Here is a 20,305-nt window from a genome sequence, read left to right as displayed (position 1 = left end):
CAGTACCTAAAGGGAGCCTACAAACAGGAGGGGAGTCAACTCTTTGAAAGGGTTGACAACTGCAGGACAAGGGGAAATGGTTTTAAGCTGAGGGAGGGAAGATTTAGGTTGGATGTCAGGGGGAAGTTCTTTAATATGAAAGTGGTGAGGTGCTGGAACAGCTGCCCAGAGAGGCTGTGGATGCCCCGTCCCTGGAGGTGTTCAAGGCCAGGTTGGATGGGGCCCTGGGCAGCCTGGTCTGGTATTAAATGAGGAGGTCGGTGGCCCTGCCTGTGGCAGGGAGGTTGGAGATTCACAATCCTGGAGGTACCTTCCAACCCAGGCCATTCTGTGATATCTTTGAATTACAGCTGTTGTCTGTGAATAATTTTATTTTGACTTTTTTTTTTTTTGGTGAAATTTCTTATCTGATAGAGTTGTTTTCTTTGTAAAATTTCATTTAAACTGTGTTGCCTCTGTCGAACTGAAGGCAAATTGTCAGTTCTATGCTTTCAAGTGATCTCTGATGTATTTTGCTTGCTTAAAGTGCCCATGAAAACAATCACTGTGCTAGCTGATCTGACTGTAAGTCCTTTGGGTTGGCATGAGCACTCAGATTAACATTTGGCAAAAGCTGAAAATCTGGCACTGTATACAGAGTAGCAGTTTCAGTAGGGGCTAGCAGTATCTGGAGTGGAGAGCATCTAACTGGTTCTGTGCATAATGAAAGTTTATTTTGCCTGTGGTGCATTAGCTATTATTTTGAAAGTTCACGCAGTCCTGTTCTGCAGTGCTGCTAGTCTTTAAAAGCACTCAAAAATATTTTACAATGGCGGTGTCCAAGATCTGATCTGAATTGGCTGTGACAGATGACATGCAGGCAAACGAGCAGTATTTACCCCTAAGACAGTATGCTGTTCCTGGAGGGCTAAGTTTTCTTGTAGACCAGAAGGTGTTTCAAAAATGCATTAAACTAAAATTGACCTGGCTGCAGGTGCAGCTTCACTGGCTTAAGTGGCTTTGAATCAGCAGGCATGAAATAGCAGCCTTCCAGGGTTTGCAAACAAAGCCTGCAGGCAGAGATACCAGCAAACTGCAAGCAGCATTTTTGTGAGTCAGCTCAGAGAGGCACTTCTTCCCTAAAGAAATTCATGAACGTAGGCTGGAGTTAGCCTAATGTATCTGAGGATACCATAGGCTATTGGCTTCTTGGTTTCCTGTAACTGTGAACATGGTCAAAGGAAGAAGAAGAACAAATTCTACAAACTTGGATTTGAGACATCTTTGTGCCTTTTCCGATTACACGAAAAATTAAAAAGCTGGGTACCCACCACAATGTTATGTGTGCCAATGGTAGGTATGCTGTTCAGGTAACAGCTGGTCACCAGTATCTCTCAGTAAGAACATTTTGATGCTTTCATTGAAAACTGTCAATCTTGCTGGACTTATCAAATCCTGGATGGGAAATCTATGCGACTCTATCCTGTACAGGTTTTAAAGAAAATGTGCTATGATCCTCGCATTTTATTCTGTACATGTTCCTGGGATATGGGACAACTTGAGACAGATTTGGAAGTTGCCTTTGATTGGGAGGGTTGTGCATGGAGTCATTTCAGTTTGTATCCTTAGAACAGTGCTGGGTTATCTACAAGTGCTGGGGCACATCTCAGCACCTCAGCCAACACTTCTTGTTGGAGTAAGGAAGCAACTAGCAATAGAACTAGAGGGAATGGTCTAAATTTGTGCCGGGGAGGTTCAGGTTGGATAGTAGGAAAAATTTATTCTCTCTTCTCTTAAAGGATGGTCAGGTGCTGGAATGGGCCATGCAGGGAGGTGATGGAGTCACTGTCCCTGGAGGTGTTTAGGAAACATTTAGATGTTGGTTTAGTGGAGAAATATTGGAGGTAGGTGCACAGCTGGACTGGATGATCGTGGAGGTTTTTTCCAACTTTGGTGATTCTAGCAGCGCTTGCAAAGTCCTATACTGTTGTGGGGAGTTTGCCTGAGCTGCTAGGAACCACAAAAGGAGTTCTTTGGAACAAATGGGTTCAAGGAACTTCTGTTTCTAGCCTTGCAGGGCTCACAAGGTCAGCACAAGCTGCTGACTTGAAATGCCTACTCTGCTTCATTGCTGTAATAAACTTGTCGAGTGAAATAAAGCCAGAAGGCTGCTGCTGACCTAGGCATGGCTTTTAACCCCTGAAATGCCTTCTGATCTGCAGCCAAAGGAGCAATTTCTCAGTGTGTGTGTGTGTGTAAGGATCTCTTAGGAGCAAAACCTGACAGCACATAGAAAATGACTTTGTTTTTGAAGGCTTCTGGTTGCAATCTTGTGTTTGCAAAAGCATTAGGTGGGGGGGGGAAGGTTTTGGCCCCCCTCTGCCAACCGAGTGGGCTGTAAGGTGGGGTTCTCCCACCAGAATAGGACAGGACTGGACAGGGGATGCTCAACAGGAGCAGTGATAGGGAACCTTGCCATGTCAGGGGGTGCCCCATGAGGCGCAGTAATTTGTGGCATATTGCTTTTCCCATCTCTCCCAGTCAGCTCAAACATTCTGTCTTTTGAATCCATTGGGACAGATTAGTCACCAGTCCATGCCTATACAGCTGGTGCCTTTTGGGGTGTGTGTGTGTGTGTGTGTGTGTGTGTGTTTGCTTCTCTGTTTGTTTATGCACTAGATTACCAGAAGGTAGAATGAGGGTAGAAATTGAACGCAGCCAGGGTAGCTTGGCCCAGCTGCCGGCTCCTCTATATACCTTCTATCATTTTCTTTCTCCCTCATTTCTATCCCTTTCTCCCTCATTTCTATCCCTTTCTCCCTCATTTCTATCCCTTTCTCTCTGCTCCTCCTCTTCCTGCCCTTCTTTGCCTCCCCTCCCCGTGTTTCCCTGGCGGCACTGCTGGCTCTGCACAGGCCCTGTTCTCTAATCAGATGAAGCTGCAGGATTATCTCTCTCCCTCCCTTCTAAGCTCCATTTTATTTCCTCTCCAGCCAAGGGGGAGGCAGGAAGGGGCGTCACCTCTAGGCAGAGGAAACCCCCATCTCCCGGTCTCCTGCCTTTGATGCTCTCTAGCAATCCCCCCTCCTTCCCCTTATATACTCACCTTAGTGTTGCATCAGGCGGATCAAAGAGCCCAATTTCTAAAGGAAATCTGAACTTTTTTGGCTTTCATTCTCCACAAGTTTCTCAGCATCTATTTTAAATCCCCTCCAAGTAGCTTGGACAGGGAAGCTGGATGTGCCATCTGTGAGTAGGGGCAAGGTAAGGACCACGGGAGTCACACATTGCCTGTTCTCTCATCTCCTGTAAGGATACCGTTTTTCCGGCAAGTCTTTGAGAGTAACAAAGCAGATGAGGGGAAGGGAGAGGAACTGCACAGAGACAGAGACAGGCTTCTGTAGGTGCTGTGCTGGCAGCAGGGGGTTGGTAAAAAGCCTAAAAAGCCAAGGAAATTGTAGTTCTCTCTTTTAGTAAAATATGAGACCTATAGCTCAGCACTTTAATGGAATTTAATACAGTTCTACACGTTGTGGGGTTTTTTTTCTGTGTTTGTGTCTTTAACTGAGGTGTGTGTGTATATGCCTGGTAGCAAGTATTTGTAGAATAGACTTGTCACCCTATTTCTAGATTATATATGGCTTTAAGTGTTACTTTTTGGTGCTAATCTACTGGAGAATGGTTTCTTTTCTTTGCCACCAAGCATACCACATGCTGGTTTTTTAATTCCTAAGAGGTTAATGCCTCACACTGGAAGGAAAACAGGGAAATACTTCAATGCCTTCTGAATGTCAGCTTTGTTTTTACACTCTTCTCTCCCGAATAAATAATCAGTTACTATTTAGAACAACCTTTAATGTTTTCATCTCAAACAGGAATTTGTATTTTTAAAGGCTGGAAGTTCAGTTTGGTTTGGCTTTTTATTGCTGTTAGTCAGTGTTTTTCATCAGAAATCACTGTAGAAGACTGTTCTGTGCATACGTCGCAGTTCCTAACCTGTGATTAAATGTAAGAATTTGTGCTGATGCACTTGTGGGTTTGAGGGAAGAGGTTTAAAAGGGGTAGGGAAAGCAAACGTTTATTTCTGCATTCAGAACTTAAAGCATAACAGATTGGCTGGGAAGATAACTACTGGATATTCTTCATAATGTGTTGAGGTTTGCATAAGAATGATGAACCATGCAAAGATCAAAATCTACCTTTTTTCCCAGTGATTCTCATTTTGATGCAATTAGCCAACACACAAATATCAGTGATTTCCTCTCACCAGGATGTAGATGAGTCTGCAAGTAGTTGTTTGCACGTTTAAAGTTATGCAGTAGGACTGTAGTAAGATCTGAGGAATCTGTGTGTATAATAATTAGATTAGGGGGAGGTTTCATTTAAGAGGGTGGATTTGTTGAGTGCTTTGTTTTCTATGCCATGGCTCAGCCACTCTGTAGAAGCACTGTTCTCTGAATGTAAGGTTTGTTGGTTTTGCTACCCAGACATTTCTATTTGAGCTGTGCTCTGCAGAGTTGTAGTTAGAGTGTAGATATTGATGCTTTCCTAGGGCTGCACAGACAACAGGAGCAGTAAATGCCATACGGTATTGTAGTGTTTGAGCTGGCTTATGGCATCAAATCTGATGAATATCCATTAGTTAACCACTCCAAATCCACAATTTTCCTTACACCGTAAACTATATTATTTCAAAATAAACTTGAAAAGCAAGGATGTATGAGGGGAAGCGGCACAAATAAAAATCATTATTTATGATCATTATACTTCTGAAAGTTAGTTTTTTCTTGGTTTAGAGCAACAGCAAAATGATGTACATTAGAGGTAGCTTTAAAGCACTCCAGATGTGTAGAAGTGTTTGCTATACCGGTCAGATAATGTTATATTTTCTGCAGGATAATTCTGTACAGAAGAGCAGCAGAATCCTTTCTTCTTCAGCAACTCTTCTGGAGATTAGAGGCTGAATATGAAGTGTATTTGACAGATCCCTTGCATTTGGGTATTGCCAGCTGTTATGCACCTTTCAGGAGAATGCAGTCTAGGAAAGCAGCTTTCAAAGAGAATTCTGTTAATGGTATTTATTCATTTTCCATAAGCATTTTCCAATGAATCAGAAAAAAATCCTATTGCTGTTACTATATACCATGCTTTTATTGTTGCAAGTGACCTTAAAGGGACGGGGTGATTTTCTTATTTACTCAAATAAATCAAAGTTTATGTCTTTGGCAGCTGTATGCAATATTTTGCATGTTTGTAGTCCCAGAACCAGTCTATTCCCAAGAACAATATAGCATGAATCATAGGCTGCAAATAATATTACAATTACTCTGTCAGCCTCTCACTTTTAAATTTTTTTTATTTTTCCCCTGCTACGATGAGCAACACCATGGATTTTGTGAGCACTGGCATTTTGGTTAATTCTTGTAGCTTCACTGTACAGTAATAAGGGAATTACAGGGGAAGAAAATAGGAATAAGAAAAGGATCTCTGTAATTTTGGCCTTTTCAAAATGGAGGTTGTAAACCATCTTACTCTACAAATAGGCATGTAGAAAGCAGTGTTATGAAAGTGCCTGAAACTGCTTTTATTTCTGTAATAGCAGATCATGTTGATGTTCTTTCCTAAGATAACATCCTTGATGTTTACTTGATTGTATATTAAGAGTAGTCAGGCAATGCTGATGGGTTTTTAACTCGCATAAATGGTAAAGGTGTGTGTATGTACATTATCCTGTGTGAAAGTGCTTTTTAGCTATTAAAGCGTCTAGAATATGTGAATAATCCAAATTCTTGGTGGTCTTTTTGTTTTGTGGAACGTGGAGTAGGGAGGTGATGCTTTACTGGCAAGAGAGATCATGTTTCTGTGAAAGCAAAAAGAGGCAAGGAATGAAAATAAATATTGGAGTACAGTGGCCAGGAATATCTATTGGAGGGGTAGAATGAGAAGACAAGTAACTGAGAGACGTTAAATGAGCTGCTCTCTGGTTAAGATCTGTAACACAGTATTTATTACGGATGTGTTAGAACTATTGAATTCATCTGAAGATATGCAGCAGTTAGTCCATGTATATGTTAGGAACAGTCCTGTAGGACTTGGACTCTTTAGTAGTAAATGGCAGGAAAGATAGACTCTTTCCTTTATCAAAGCTGTTAAAGGACTTCAGACTAAAGTTCCACTCAGAGCAATTCTTCTTAGCAACAAGAACCTCCATGTATCACTCTGGGGCTGCAGAAGTATATATGCTCACTCAGGAGCAGGTGCAGACTGGCTAAATGAAAACATCAGCAGCCACATCTTTTCTTGGTGTTCAGTGTGAGCATCAAGTGCATGAGTATTTCAAAGAGTTGTTCTGCACCTATGAAGCGTCCTAAAAAAGATCACCTTTGAAATGACCTATTGCTCTGTGTTGGGTATCTTCCCAAGTTACAGCTTAGCTCTTGTGCACTGTGCATCTGATACGAAGCAGAGAAAGGAGTGGGAGACTTTCTCCTTCTACCGAATATTTGCTAATTAATCTTTAGCAAGGGCACACCTATGAAGATTAATGGATTGAACAGATGTGAGACCTTCATTTGGCTTGCAGAAGCTTTACTCCAGACAACAATGCATAAGACTGACAGAACTCAGTTCATCTGAGTTGAACTGGACAACTAAACTTCCTTTTCAGCTCATAAACTGTACAAACGTGGTGTGCAAGTTGGAGAGATGGTGAATACACAAGGTCTGAACTTGGTTATTTTTAGGCTTTTGAAATTATTTTATTGCTTCCTGCAAAGAGTTTGGTGGAAGGTTCAGTGTCTGTGACTGAGCAGGGTGAATATACAGGGTGGATAAGAATGTCCTGAAATGTTGTCAAGGACAAAGATGCATTCTGTTTCAGCAGCTTTTCTTGATTCTGAAATAGCCCTTAAACTGTTGAAAGAGTAGAACGCTTTTTAGCAACAAGAAAGTTGCTGATATATTGGAAAAGAAACCTTTGGAGTTGCCTCGTTCATATGTATCTCCTTGTCTGTACAGTACTGGGGTTACTCTTCTGACCTGTCAAAACTCGTTCCTGTTTTACCTTGTAGAAGCTGCAAATTCCACTAAGCCATTAAAGAAGATCTGTCATTTTGCAATGACAGATGAAAACATAAGATGATGAAAAGAGAAATAACAGAATCATTCAGTTTTGAAGAGACCTTGGGAGCTCATCTTCTGCAATTCCTGATCAAAACAGAGATGGCTATGAGGCTAGATGAGATTTCTTAGGTTTTTGACCACCTTGGTCTTGAATACATCAAAAATGCTTGAATGCCAAAGAGTTCCTATAACATTGAATAATTTTACATAATTGGTATCTTGTTGCCAGTAGTTAATAAGAGATGCTTAATGAGTTCTTCCAACAGTCCAGGTAGTACAGGTAGGATCTGCCTTTACCCTGCTGATGAGAGGAACCTGCATTGTCTTGCAGCTACTGAATTCCTCTCTTCATACTTCAGTATTTGTGTGCCTGAACATGACTAAGTGTTAAATAGGAAGTAGAGGCTATTGCAGCTTGTTTTGTGGTTGAAATTGGCTAAGAGGAGAAGAATATAAACAAGAGCTCTTGAGGTATTTCTTCATATGCACTTGAAGTTGAGCTAAAAATTGCAAGTTTGGTCTGCTGCTTTTATGTGTCTTGTTTTTTCTCCCTGTGATCTCTGATGTCAAAGGCTTTGGATAGCATTTTGTGAATGTAGACCTTCTTCTACCCAAATTCTAATGCTTTTCTTCTCCCATTCTTGAGAGATTAGAGGGATACTCTTTGTTTCTGAAAGCTACAGACAGTTACCTGCATAGACCCGATTAGATTACAGAGTAAATGGGAAAGCTTTTTTAGACATCACATTTTGGCAAAAAACTACTACATGTCAAAACATCAGTTTTGAGAACTCTCCCCTGTTTCTGCTGTATTCTTTGCTTTTGTAGTTTAAAGGTAGCTTATACTACACTAGGGCAAAAGGAACTTGTAGCAATGCTATCAAACATAATCGAATAGGCATTTTAAAGTCCATTTCCTTACCTACATGACTAAATGTATACACCACTTATCCCTTTGAACAGAGACTGCAGTGTGAACCCAACCTTAAATTTGCTACAGAAGCTTCTCTAGCTTCTGCCAGAGTGAAAAGTTCATCCAAGTAAATAAAAGCTTGCACATGAACAAAGGTCTGCAAGGCAACGTGATCTCTGGTTGTGTCTTCTCTGCTTATAAAAAATGTAGTGAATCTACTTGTAATAAATCTTGCTACGTAATACAGCTGCTATTAGCATGTATATTATCTACATTATATTATCTGTATGTAGCACATAGATGACATGCATTTAAGAAACTCTCTCGGTTCTGGTGAAATAAAACTACTGTTAATACTAGTTTTATATATTAGGAAACCCTTGTCTTAAATTTGTCCAGATAGATGAGTTTTCTGCAAGTGCAACATGGATTTTGTATAAAAGATGCTGTTTGTTTCAAACCAAATATTAGTAAAGAAGAACTAGAATATGCTCTTCTCAATGTCTAGTATCTTTTATCCTGGGATTTTAGAGTACTCTGTGATCATGAATTAAGCCTTAAATATCTACATCAGAGGCTTCTGCATCTAATCTCTGAGTCACAGATGAGTAAACTGAGTCACAAAGTGAAATGACTTGCTCAGGGTCATACCATATATCTGTAAACAAAGAAGCAGGAGGCAACTGTTTCCTCTTTCTAATCACCAACCAATTATTTTTGGTAATTTGGAAGTCAGTCCTCTTTTGTTCCCCACCACTGCTCAGAGCAATTGCTGGCTGTAGTTAGATTGTCCTTCTGAATCTTTCTGTTCTCTAGTATTTTGTGTACAATTCATAAATGCTAACTTTAATAAGGAATTTGTGTTTTTATTGCCCTTGGTATTTTGCAGAGGAAAATGAAAGAACAAGAACTGAGGGTAAACTGCTAGGTCTTGCTAGGTAGTTTGCTAGGTAAGTTGATTTAGGCAAGAAGAAGAGTGCTACTACACATCTAAGAACGTACCACCTTTGATTGTTTTGATGGGGCAACTTTCAGTCTGTAAACATCTTCTCTGGACATCACAGATGTTTGAAGATCTTCAGATTACTGTTACCTTTGCTTATGTCACCACTATTCCTGCTTGGTGTCACTGTAGGAATTGCCATCCTTCTGCTAGTAATGGTGATATATGGACATTGAAGCTGCTGTGCTCTGTAGAGTTTTCAAGGCAGGCTTGAGATTTCTTTGTTTGCCACCCTAATTAGCTCTAAAGCTGTAGTTGCTGGCAGTGTAACACAGAGCCCAAATGAATAAGATCATCTAGGAGACAGGACATATTATAGGAAGGCTTGGCACTTTGGCCACTTTCTTCCCGTCAGTACGCTTGCTGGCTGTCCATGGACTCGCTTTAGGTGTCAGATGCACCTTAATTTGTCAGAGTGGAGCATCACAGTATCTGACTGCTCTTGCAATCAGCAGTAACTACCTACAGTGCTCAATCCTGAAGGCAAAGCTTAGGGTATCCATATGGCATAGAGGCTAAGCCAAGCTGAGTTCATCTCTTTCCATTGTTGTTATTAAGCTTTCAAACAAACAACAAAGAAGGTAGCTTAAGAATTTTCTGCTGAGACGTGAATTTACAAGTGGATACCTGATTTACTCATGTTTGGGTGGGATTTTAGATGTGCAAACTGCTGGCTTCATGTAAGGAGGTTGCACTGATATGTAGTGGTACTTCCTCACTGTGAGGCTGGAACAGGCCATAGACAGACTGGGTTTCCTGTATGATATTTATATTCATGATACTTCCCAAGAAATGGTGAGCCATGCAGTTTGCACATGTAGGCAAGATGGGTAGAGGCATGCTGAGCAAGCTATAGCCATGTGTTTTTACACAGCTCCACTGAAGTGAGTTTACTGTGGGGACACACTGTTGTGACTGAAAGTGGACCCAGAAAGGTAGATCTGAGAAGGATGAGTCATTTGATTGCAGACCAGCCCTGTTCCCTCATACGTTGATGGAGTAGGTTTTGAAACTTCTGGTGCGAAGAAGAAAAGATTCTCTAATGTCTGTCTTGAAATAAATCCAAATGTGGATAGGTCATTGCAGATTTTCTGCATTAAAGATTAATTTCTTAAAAACATTATGAAATGTTTTTCTCATGGGGCTTCTATTATTCCAGTGGATATCAGTAGCTAGCAGATCTTACTAGCGTAAATCTGGCAGTTGAATTAACAGTTTCTGTTCTGCTTAAAGCAGCAAGGCAATTACATGAATATACCACTTCTGTAGGCATACACTGTTCACTGTAAGCATGGTTCTGCATGAGTGCTGCATGATATCACGTTAATTAAAGCCTCAGCTAATGAAACCATCTGATTGCACAAGCATCTCAACATATTCAATTTTTAACTGTAAAGTTTTAACACTCCCAACAGAATAGGATAGCTTTAAAGAATAAAAAGAGCTGTCCATGTATTAACAATAAGCATCAAGTACAACTGTACAGTATCTCATGATATTTTAGCTCTGTCAGTTATGTTCCAGGGCAGGCTGTACTTGTGGTCAGTCTGTGTGTACAAGCAGGTACAGTAATGTTCTGCATATCACAGTTTTCTAAAAAAGATCAAAATCCTAAGCAGATCTTTGAAGTTTTTTTTCTGGGACAGTTGATTGAACAAAGGGCAGTGGTGAAGAAGATGCACACTTACACAACCTGTCTTGTGGTGGCATCAGGACTGCATCCAACACATGCCTCTCTTGTGATAGAGTATAGCCCTCTGCTTTTCCAGTAAGTTATTTACAGCCCAGTGTGAATTTCCCTCTCGGGAATTCCATTAAAGTTATCATAAAAATAGCTGTCTTTGCAGTCATACTTCTTAGCCTCACCTCCCTTGTCAGTATCACTTTAGAATATAGACTCCCCAGATCTTGTTTTCCTTCTTTCTCTCTCCCCTGGCTCACTCGCTGCCAGGGCCATTTCAGCCTTTTCTTTTGATTCCACTTGGTTCTGAGCATTGATTTCCTGCCTCTAAGAGCTTAAACTCCTTCAAGCGTGCAGTGATTTAAGCAACTTCATAGCCTGTGTTTACCTAGGGGTTCACCTCGGGCTACTGAATTTCTCTTTCCTGATTCCATCCAACAGCTGAGTTTTACCCACTTCAGAGGATAAGTACATTAGGGACAATTAAGACTGATTCCCAAAGTAATCTGTAGCCTGCTTTCACGTCTGCTTGTGGCAGATCTCTTCTCTCCTTCCCTCAAATGGCTGAGGGTGATGCATGCTGTCGGCATTAGCATTCTGCCTTGAGGTATATGGATAAACAAATGTTTGAACATACTCATTTCCGACATGATTATTTAATTATCCTCTGGTGAGGTCTTCGATGACCAGGCTGCCCATGTTAACCTCAGGATTTGATTTCTATCATCTTGATGCCACACACAGAGTCACCACAGAGAGATATCTGTCCTGCATGCTCAGCTTCAGCTGGTGGAAAGAGAAGAAAGCCAGAATTGGAAATATTTAGTCAAGCCTGGCAAGAAAAGTGATAATTAACAGAAATGAAAGAGAAGCTGTGAATAGTCTGTGTGCATTCTGCAGTTGTAATCTATGCTTTTGCCTTGCTGAACACTGAGAGCCATAACTCTTCTGCTCTTGTATTTCCTACCCTGTCACATCTTCCTTGTCTTACAAGGGGAACTACAGTGATCACCCCTGTCACCAATGCTTCTTGTGATGCAGGGGAAGCAACAATATACAGTCAGACCTGAAATATCTTCCCAATCACAAACACAGTCTGCACTGTTCTGTTATGAGCATCTAATGGTGTCTGTAGATGCCCAGATCAGTCTGTTTTGTAGATCTATCTGGTACTTGGAAATGACCTAAAATATTTAGAGGATGGCATCAGTGGATTTAAATGAACAAGGCATAGTAAATATATAATATTATTCTAAAATGGAAAGCCAAAAGGAAGATGATGGATTAAAGGTGAAGTAATTGGGGTTTCAACCTGATTCTGTATTAATCTGGTTGCATTGATTTAGTGTTACTTACAGAATTTAGAGAAAGACCTGAAGTTCCTTGATGAGAGCTATATTTTCCACAATTTCAACTTCTGCGTTTCTTCCTTGCCTTTACACTTCGCCAAAATAAAATAACAAACCCACCAAAAACAAATCCCAAACACTTGAATCTCTAAGCTTTTTAACGTGGCTAATCCTGTTTTGCCAATGCCTTTCAAATGGTTTTACTACCCCCTGCCCAACAGTAGTGATTACTGTTAATGATTACTGTTAGTGATTACTTTAAGATGAGTGAAGTACGATGGAGATCCTAAGGCTTCATATTATGAGTCAGTCTTGAGTCAGTGCAGAACAGACCTTTCTTACCTTGTGCAAGTTACTGGTAATTCTCAAATTGTACAGGCAGGACCAGGTTATTTAGACACGGCTATACTTCATTTTTTCATTCCGTTGGTATAAGCCTCTTTAAAACGAGTATAGCTCTAAAAGAAACCAGTGTCTTACTGAAAAAGATTTCTTTTCATGTCACTTGTCTTATGGTAAACTTCTATCGCAGGAATTTGGTTGTAGATGCTAACAATGAAGATGCATTGCTCGAAATAGCAGCCCTGAAGACAACACGGTGTGAATGTGCGGCATTGTTTCTGCTACCAAAGGTAACTTGGATGCTTAGGCAGAAATTGAGTTATTTTTGTTATTTCTGTATGTGTTGTGTCCCAGACAGGTGTTAGTAATGCTTCTGGCTAACTAACAGCTGCCGCTTAGGCTGTAATGAACTTTCTGCTATTTTAACCATAAACTGTTCTTGCCTTTTCAAATTTATAACCATGCTGTCTGTAATAAGATTAAGCAGAGTTAAGGACCTAGATATAGCAGCCTTCTATTCGAGTAAATCTTGTAAGTTCATTAAAATCACACTATTCTCTTGCTACAAAACACACGTCTTGGAGCATGGTGCTGCTGCAGAAGTTCTGTTTCTCATATGAAGCTGGTTATTGTGCAGGTTGTCAAGGGCCAGAAGAGTACAAATGAAGTAGCAAATTCTGGGCAAAGACCTTACAGCCCAGAAAGTCATGTGTTCTGTCAGAAAGAGCTGGCGCTCACCGTGGAGTATCCTAAAATGATCAACTGTCAACCTAAACCTTTGGTATGGATCAAATCCCCTAACTTCCAAATTCCACATGTGCAAATTAAAGCTCTCATCTCTGTGGCTGACTCTGATTTCATCACTTACTTTGTAGTCAGGTGCTGGTTTTGAAAGCATAGAATGTAGATAGGAATCATTTTTTTTCAGATGCTTCTAAAAAATAGATACTACTTTTTTTTTAATCTCAGTGCAAGACCAGCAAAATGAGGAAGGGGGAAACAGAGTGCAGCCACTATTACAGATTTGTTGATTTGTGGGTTGGACATCAAGGTTATGCGAATGAAAAATAAACCTTTGAAAATGTAGATAAATAAGTCCTTGGTATTGTATATATTTTTCTAGTGTATAGGATTAAAATTTACACAAAATTCCTATTCATTGCAACTTCTGAAACTAAATTGCATTGTTTAACTTGTTAGAAAATTCATCCCTCATCACAACTTCAGTTTTTGTGATGACAGAGTACTTATGTAAGGTCATTGTGTCGTAGAATTTGTTAAGTTACGGTGCTGATTTTTTGCTTGAGACACCACCCAAAATAGAAAAAAAACACCACTTTTCAGGGCTAGCAGATTCAGCTGCTGTATTACTATCAACTTTGCTTACCGGAGGAAATACAAGCACTGCTAGATTTGTTATTAACATATTCTCTTCTACATGCCAATATTCCATGTTACTCTGCTCGTTATGAAATCCAGGATTTGTTTTGTGGGTGCCTTGTTTATTATAACGTTCTTATGAAACCCACCAGTGCAGAAAAGAAAGCAATCACTACCAAATACATGATACAGGGGCTGAAGACAATCATACTGGCTTAGGTAGTACTGAATATCACACAGAAGCTTCTTCTTCACATGGTGTGATAGCAATAAATTACTCGATTTTACATCCAATTGTGATTGCTGTCAAAATTGTACTTGGATGTGTGTCCAAGCAATATAAAAGTGCCAAAGTATTTGAAACAATAGTTATTAATATTTCAATAGATAATATACATGATATTTAATGTTCTGAGACTAAATTTACTAGTGTATTAAATAGGTTGCAACTTTAATCATAAGTCATAGCAAAATACACGTTTGTTGCTTTAAAGTAGTTCAGTGGAATTAGTGAAAGCAACCTAGATTCCCTCATAAGCTATCTGAAGCTAAGCCAAAAATAGTGGATGTTAATTCCATTTCTATCCTAATCCTTTCTCTGCTTGTCTAACATTTTTCAGTATATTCATAACAGGGTTCATGCTTTCTTATTTGTTCATCTAGGTGCAGATTCCCTTAGAACTTACAAAATGCAATGGCTCTGCATGACTATAAAATTACAGTAGAGAGTTTGTTTTGTTGTTTTGTTTGTTTTCTAAATAGTGTAACGTGATTCTCACCTGTCCCCAGCCTCTCCCTGCTAAAAATGTGCATGTACACACCCAGATATGTTGGCTTCTTTCTGCTTCTCATCAGCTGGATGCAATCTGCACAGACTCGTGTTGCAGCATCTCTAATGTGTGTACATGCAAGAGCTGTGCCACCTCTTGTAGGGAGGTATATGGTACTTGCAAAAATTCCTGTGTACTCTGGGGTGTCAGCTCCAGCAGTGCATACGTGAAAGGAGAATGTTTGAGAAAGTAAGTATGGAACTGCATGTCAGTGCCAAAGTCTTTGGAAGAAAAGCGTGTACACTGCTTTGCTTGGAGCTTATGCCACTGGTCTGTTTTTGTAGAGTGGGTGGTCTTTTTCTGCTTCCTCCCTGTGCTGATGTTAGCAATTGATGGGGCTGGATGCTCAGCTGGATTGATGATCTGGTGTAGTGAGTGCTAAGCCAGATAAAAAAAGGAGGAAAAAAAAAATCTGGGTCAGCAAGCTGACGCAGTTTGACACAGCTGCGTGCTCACTCATGCTAATGCAAAATGTAGTGGGAACATTTTGCTGTAGCAGAGGTCAGCAAAGGCCAGACCTACCAGACATTTGTTCTGTACCCATCACCTCCTCACAGAGCTCCATGGGTGCACATCTGGCTCAAGGCTCTGCCTGGTAGTTGTGTAAGGGCTTGTAGCTACAAGGGAGTGAGGGGGAAAGCAAGAGGTGGCCTTATAAATGGGGAAGCGTTTGAGCTGCCTGTGAAAATGTGACTGGATTTCTCACGGTAGAGAAGTGCATTGTTCTAAAGAAAGATGATTCATCTTGTTTGGATGGAGCTTTGTATTCTTTCTTAGCCTTTTGTTTTGTTTTTCCTTCCCATCCTTAGCTATGTCCTGAATATGTGATGAGGTGTTGTTTTACGTGACTGGTGTTTGTTCATGTTGGTTTTTAAGGTCTATGGCCCACGTTTGGTTATGTTTTCAGCTGCAGTTGGAGTCTATATGGGTTGGACAAAAAAGCATCCTAAAGTGTTCTCTTTGGAGGTTTCATTTTGAACATCATGCTGGGTATTCTTTCCAGTGATGTCAGGTCTGTTGCGTTCTAGCGAATGTGTTGCTGCTCTTTGTTTAGATCATGAATCAAACTGAAATTTGCAGTACCTCTGGTTACACAGGTTCCTGCAGAAATGATGCATAAAGAAGGAATACGGAGATCTTGGTATCTGTGTATATGTACATATTTGAGCCTTGTGAGCTTTCTGTGAGAACTCTTTAAAGCTTCCATAGCCACGTAGCACTTTTACACCATGTCTGTTTGAAGCTTTCTTTCATTTGAGACTGAATATTTCTGACAGGATTTCCATCAGTAAATATCATTTCATCCCAGTGTGTGTGAGAGCCTTTGCAGGTGTTGACTTGTAAAGAGATTAAATATAAGGTCTTCGCCTTGCAGACTGCTACGCTCTGGTGTTTAATCCTATTGACTCCTTTGAACTCTTTGTGGCAGACTATACCCATAGGTATAAGTGGCTGCAGGATAGATAACATTCTGGAGGAGGAGATGAGGGAAGTATTTTAAACCTGTCCCTTTCCCAGCACGTGCTTTTCTTCTAAGTGTTGAGCATGATTTTGTGAGGGCTTCTGAAAAACTCTTAGAAATAGAGCAATGCCAAGGCTGCACTTGGGCAGTGCCTTTAGCCCCAAGAGTCTGAAATTTCATTTGCAGAAGGAAGTATGCTTGTGTTGTTATCCCTGGATACCAGCAGTCAGTGGAGTCCCACAGGCCAGAGAGGCTGCATGCTGTACAGAGTGGGTTTGCTGCAGTTGGAGCCTATAATTAGTTTAACTGCTAAACTCAGCAAACATGAATGAAGGAGGGGAGATTGCCTTTTTTGGCATACAGTTTTATTCAAATGTGAGCAAATCTTCATGCTAAAGGATATTGCTGCCAATTGCAAGTCCGCACTGCAAAGCACTCAGCATGATACCTCTAAGAGATGTGATTCCAAATAATAGTACTTTAAATGTTGTCTTGTTCAGTGTGATTTCATTATGGAAAAATAGCCAAGGCAGGTGAATTTCAAGTGATGGCAATGTTGCAAGATGAACTATTAGCTTACTGAAGTTAACATTGAAAATGGAATTACAAGTGTAAGCAGCGATGTCTGTTTGGATCAAAACCAGAGCTCTTGGTTGACAGATGGAGCAAAAAAGCATGCTCTTTATCAGTTACATTGGCAGATGACTCTTTGAGGCTGTAAATAACACATGAGAAGCTTCTCACTGAGAGTTCTGAATGTGCAGCCTTGCCCTTTTGGTCTCTTGGTCTTATGAGTGAACTTCCCTAAATTCTGCGGAGATAGTACTTGAGGTTGTTCAGATGAGTACTGTTAATAAGTAGAAAACACTGAGAACTTTTCTATATTACCTTCTCAAATTGCTTCTTTTTCTTCTCCACCATTTCTTGCAGATCTCTCCCTTTTGCCATGTCAGCTGACAGCCACCAGCTCCACACTCATTCCCGCAGGGACACGCTAAGTTCTACTTGTCATGGTCTCTTGAATGTCAACAGTCACCCCTTGTCAAAGAGCTCCTCGAGTCTCATTTGTGCTGGGCATTCAAGTTTGGAATGGCGAAGCAACAAACAGGAGCTTAAGAAAAGCCACAGCAGCACTGTCTGCCAAACCCTGGGACATGAGAGCAATGCCAGAAGTCTACCAAGTCCTAGATGGTCCTTCTCACAGTCTGGGTTGATGGGACTTGAATCAGTGGTCCAAACCATGAACAGTCAGTCCCCCGATAACAATTCACAGAGCAGAACTAAGACTACAAACCATTTTCTTACCATTGAACAGACCCCAGCATCCTGGGAAGTGGGTGACACGGAGATGTGTGTAAAGAGCAGTACTGTTGAGAATGTTTCTTCAGCCTGTTTTAAGCACCAGCAAAGCATGGGTAAAATGGATGAACCAAGAGCTGCTCTCCAGAGAAGCCACTCAGACCTAACCTGCAGTTGCAAACAGCAGAGTTACGTCACTCACATAGAAACCAGTGCTACTGATTCCAGCCTTAGCTCTTCCAACAGCAGGCACGGTCCATCAATGGTGAAGATGTCTTTCCAAGCAGAAAGATGTGGATCAGAAATAAATGAAAATACTCACTATCAAAACCTTGTGACTCATCTTCCAGCTCTACCTATAGACCAAAAAGTACCCACAAATACCTTTGACAGTGGTGGTATTTCACATAATACAACTGTTTACACAGATCCTGGAAGATTTCACAGTGCTGTTCTAGGACCCCACATGCCTGGAAATGGTTTCTCCAACAGGACAGTGCTCAGTCAAGCCACTGGAATTATTCATGGTGGTCTGACTTACAGTAATATTCCAAACTCTGCATATTCACCAATGGTGATGGCAGTTCATAACAATTCTGCAGTTCCCTGTAATATAAGACAGGACTCTTGTATGAAAGTAGATGCCACTGTCCCTGCCTATTGCCATTCTTTGCCCATACCATCTATACAGCTTGTTCCACGGTTGGTGTGCTCAGTTAGCGAGTCGGGAAAAGAGCAAGCAGCACCTGACTATTTTCATTCCTTTTCCACTTCAGACATTCTGACCTATCCTAAGCTTGTGTCTTCAGTAAGTGAATCAGGCCTGGATGCCAAGAGAGTCCTGAAGTGCTGTAACGTTCCTGGAGAACAACTACAACATGCTCAACGCTGTGCTCAGCAGGAGAGAGCTTCTCCAGAAACACAGACTGCTTGTGTTGCTTTTAGCAGCCAGCTAACAACAGACATAGCAATGAAAACTAAAGATATGTGGACTATGACCTCTGCAAATGATTTAACCAAGGGACTGAAATCGGCTCTTGAACGCAGAGATGCCGAGGTACAAACTCTTCCAACCATGGAATGCAAATCTGTGGCAACAAGCCCAGCAGCTTCAGCAGAAGGCCACTCACATGTGTTCCCAGAGGTAAACCTGGAGCAAGACTTGGAGGCTCCCAAGTCTCCGGTACGGGAAGTGAGATGGGATGATGAAGGAATGACATGGGAAGTGTATGGGGCATCTGTGGATCCAGAAGTCCTTGGTTTAGCCATTCAAAAACATCTTGAGATTCAAATAGAACAATTCCAAACAGAGCCTGTTCAACGGACTGGGAAAAATGATGAGGATCCTCTCAACAAGGAGCCGTCTTCTGACAAAATGGGGAAGAAAAGACCATTCAGAACAATGATGCATTCTCTGAGATATCCGAGCTGTTGTGCTCGATCAAGTACTGCGGTGGAGTGAGCATAGCTCTAGGACAGCCACAGCCATGTTGGGGTTTTTTGTTTGTTTGTTTTCTCAATTGTAAATAAATGCTGTCTCTCAAGCGTTAACACAGTACATGTGGACAATCCGCTTATGGATAAGTGGGAAAAGTTCAGTGGCCATCAAAAAGCAAAGCGTGGAAAAACCCACAGTTGAGCTATGTAACAGAGGACATACAGTTTTATCTTCCTCATGCCATCTGATTGTGTTGACTGTATTTAGTGTAGCACTCTTATTCTTCTATGTTAATTTTACATCATATTTTAAGGAATTAGACTTATTTTATAAATGATGCATCTTTTAAAAATAATGTTGAATTTTTTAGTATTTTCATGATTTAGGGCTAGGAAACAAAGTTAGAAAATGATGCTTTAATATACATTCTTAGCTTTCCACCCTACTCCCTAAGTTTTGGGATTCGTTTTGCTGTTAATTTATGCTAATGCTGACTATAAACCCACTTGAGCTGTAGATAAAATGAGAAACTAGTGTAATACTATATTACAAATAATTGTAACTTTTGCTACATAATTCTGCCATGTCATTTCAGTATTACTAGCCAGAACTCATCCCTTTGCAAGCTGGTGTGTAGTTGGAGGATGCTCCTGCAACTTTCATGTAGTTATGCCGAATTACAATCTGAACATACAGATGTGATGTTTACTAACACAGATGTAAAGTATTACCAAAGATGACTCATGTTCTGTGAATTACTTACTGAGTGCTTGTTTTCTGAAACAAAAGCTGTTCATATTAGTCTGTCACCTGATCATATTCTACAAATCAGAAGCGGTTTGGGTTTTCTTATATTAAAAATAATTTCCATCGAGTTCTTTGTATGTGCATCTATCCTGAACAGTGGTAGTTTTGCTGTGGCATAAACCACAGAGAACAGTTTGCATCTAATCTTTGCCTGTCTTGTGTTCCCTTTCTGCTCTGATGTCAGCTGTCTGCTGGAAGTGAGACTTTGTGTCTTTACCAAAGTACAGCTAAAACTAAGATTGTTCCTTCTGAGTGCCTTGGTCACATGGGCAGCTTCAAGATTTCCTTTTTCCCCAAAAACTATTTAAAAAAAATCCCAGTGAAAAACTTCTGTATACCATAGTGCAGAACCTGTTTGAACTGAAAGATTTGTCAAGAAAGCCGTAAGTAGCAAAAATAGAGCTTGTATGTAAGGCCTTCCTATGCCTTTGAAAATTATTAAAATACAAGACATATTAGTGGAGATTTAGAAAAAAATACTGCTCATCTGAATGTTAACTATATGGATAAATGTTTTGTTCGTGTGATGAATGCCACTTCAGAGGAATTTGGGCTCACTACATTTTTTCCAGTTTAAATACAGTCAGCGTATACATTAAGTATTCTTCATGTTAGACCTCTGTTCAAGTGTTTCTCTTGTAAAAGTGACAACTGTATCTCTGTTTTTGAATGCTTTCTAACTTATGAAAATCCAAATCCA

General features: G+C 40.5%; 1 protein-coding gene across 2 annotated transcripts; it reads left to right on the top strand.

Annotated features, from left to right (window-relative positions):
- Positions 1-2,830: 2,830 nt before the first annotated feature.
- Positions 2,831-19,538, top strand: GPRIN2 (G protein regulated inducer of neurite outgrowth 2). 2 transcript variants are annotated; one of them, XM_085229851.1, is made up of 3 exons: positions 2,831-3,243; positions 12,580-12,679; positions 16,992-19,538. In XM_085229851.1, exon 3 carries the CDS (start codon positions 17,008-17,010, stop codon positions 18,820-18,822), a length of 1,815 nt encoding a protein of 604 aa, XP_085085977.1. In that variant the 5' UTR covers positions 2,831-3,243; positions 12,580-12,679; positions 16,992-17,007; the 3' UTR covers positions 18,823-19,538. The 2 variants fall into 2 exon arrangements, with proteins under 2 accessions (XP_085085977.1, XP_085085978.1); XM_085229852.1 differs by lacking the exon at positions 12,580-12,679.
- The last annotated feature ends 767 nt before the right edge of the window (positions 19,539-20,305 follow it).

The sequence above is a fragment of the Meleagris gallopavo genome, chromosome 8 (genome assembly GCF_905368555.1).
Source record: "Meleagris gallopavo chromosome 8, MGAL_WU_HG_1.1, whole genome shotgun sequence".
NCBI classification, from domain to species: Eukaryota; Metazoa; Chordata; class Aves; order Galliformes; family Phasianidae; genus Meleagris; species Meleagris gallopavo.
Note: the sequence above shows the minus strand (reverse complement) of the source record. Positions and strands in the feature narration are given on the sequence as shown.

Excerpts from the sequence above, each read along its gene's own strand:
- GPRIN2 (XM_085229852.1), top strand. The coding sequence starts at position 17,008 with ATGTCAGCTGACAGCCACCAGCTCCACACTCATTCCCGCAGGGACACG.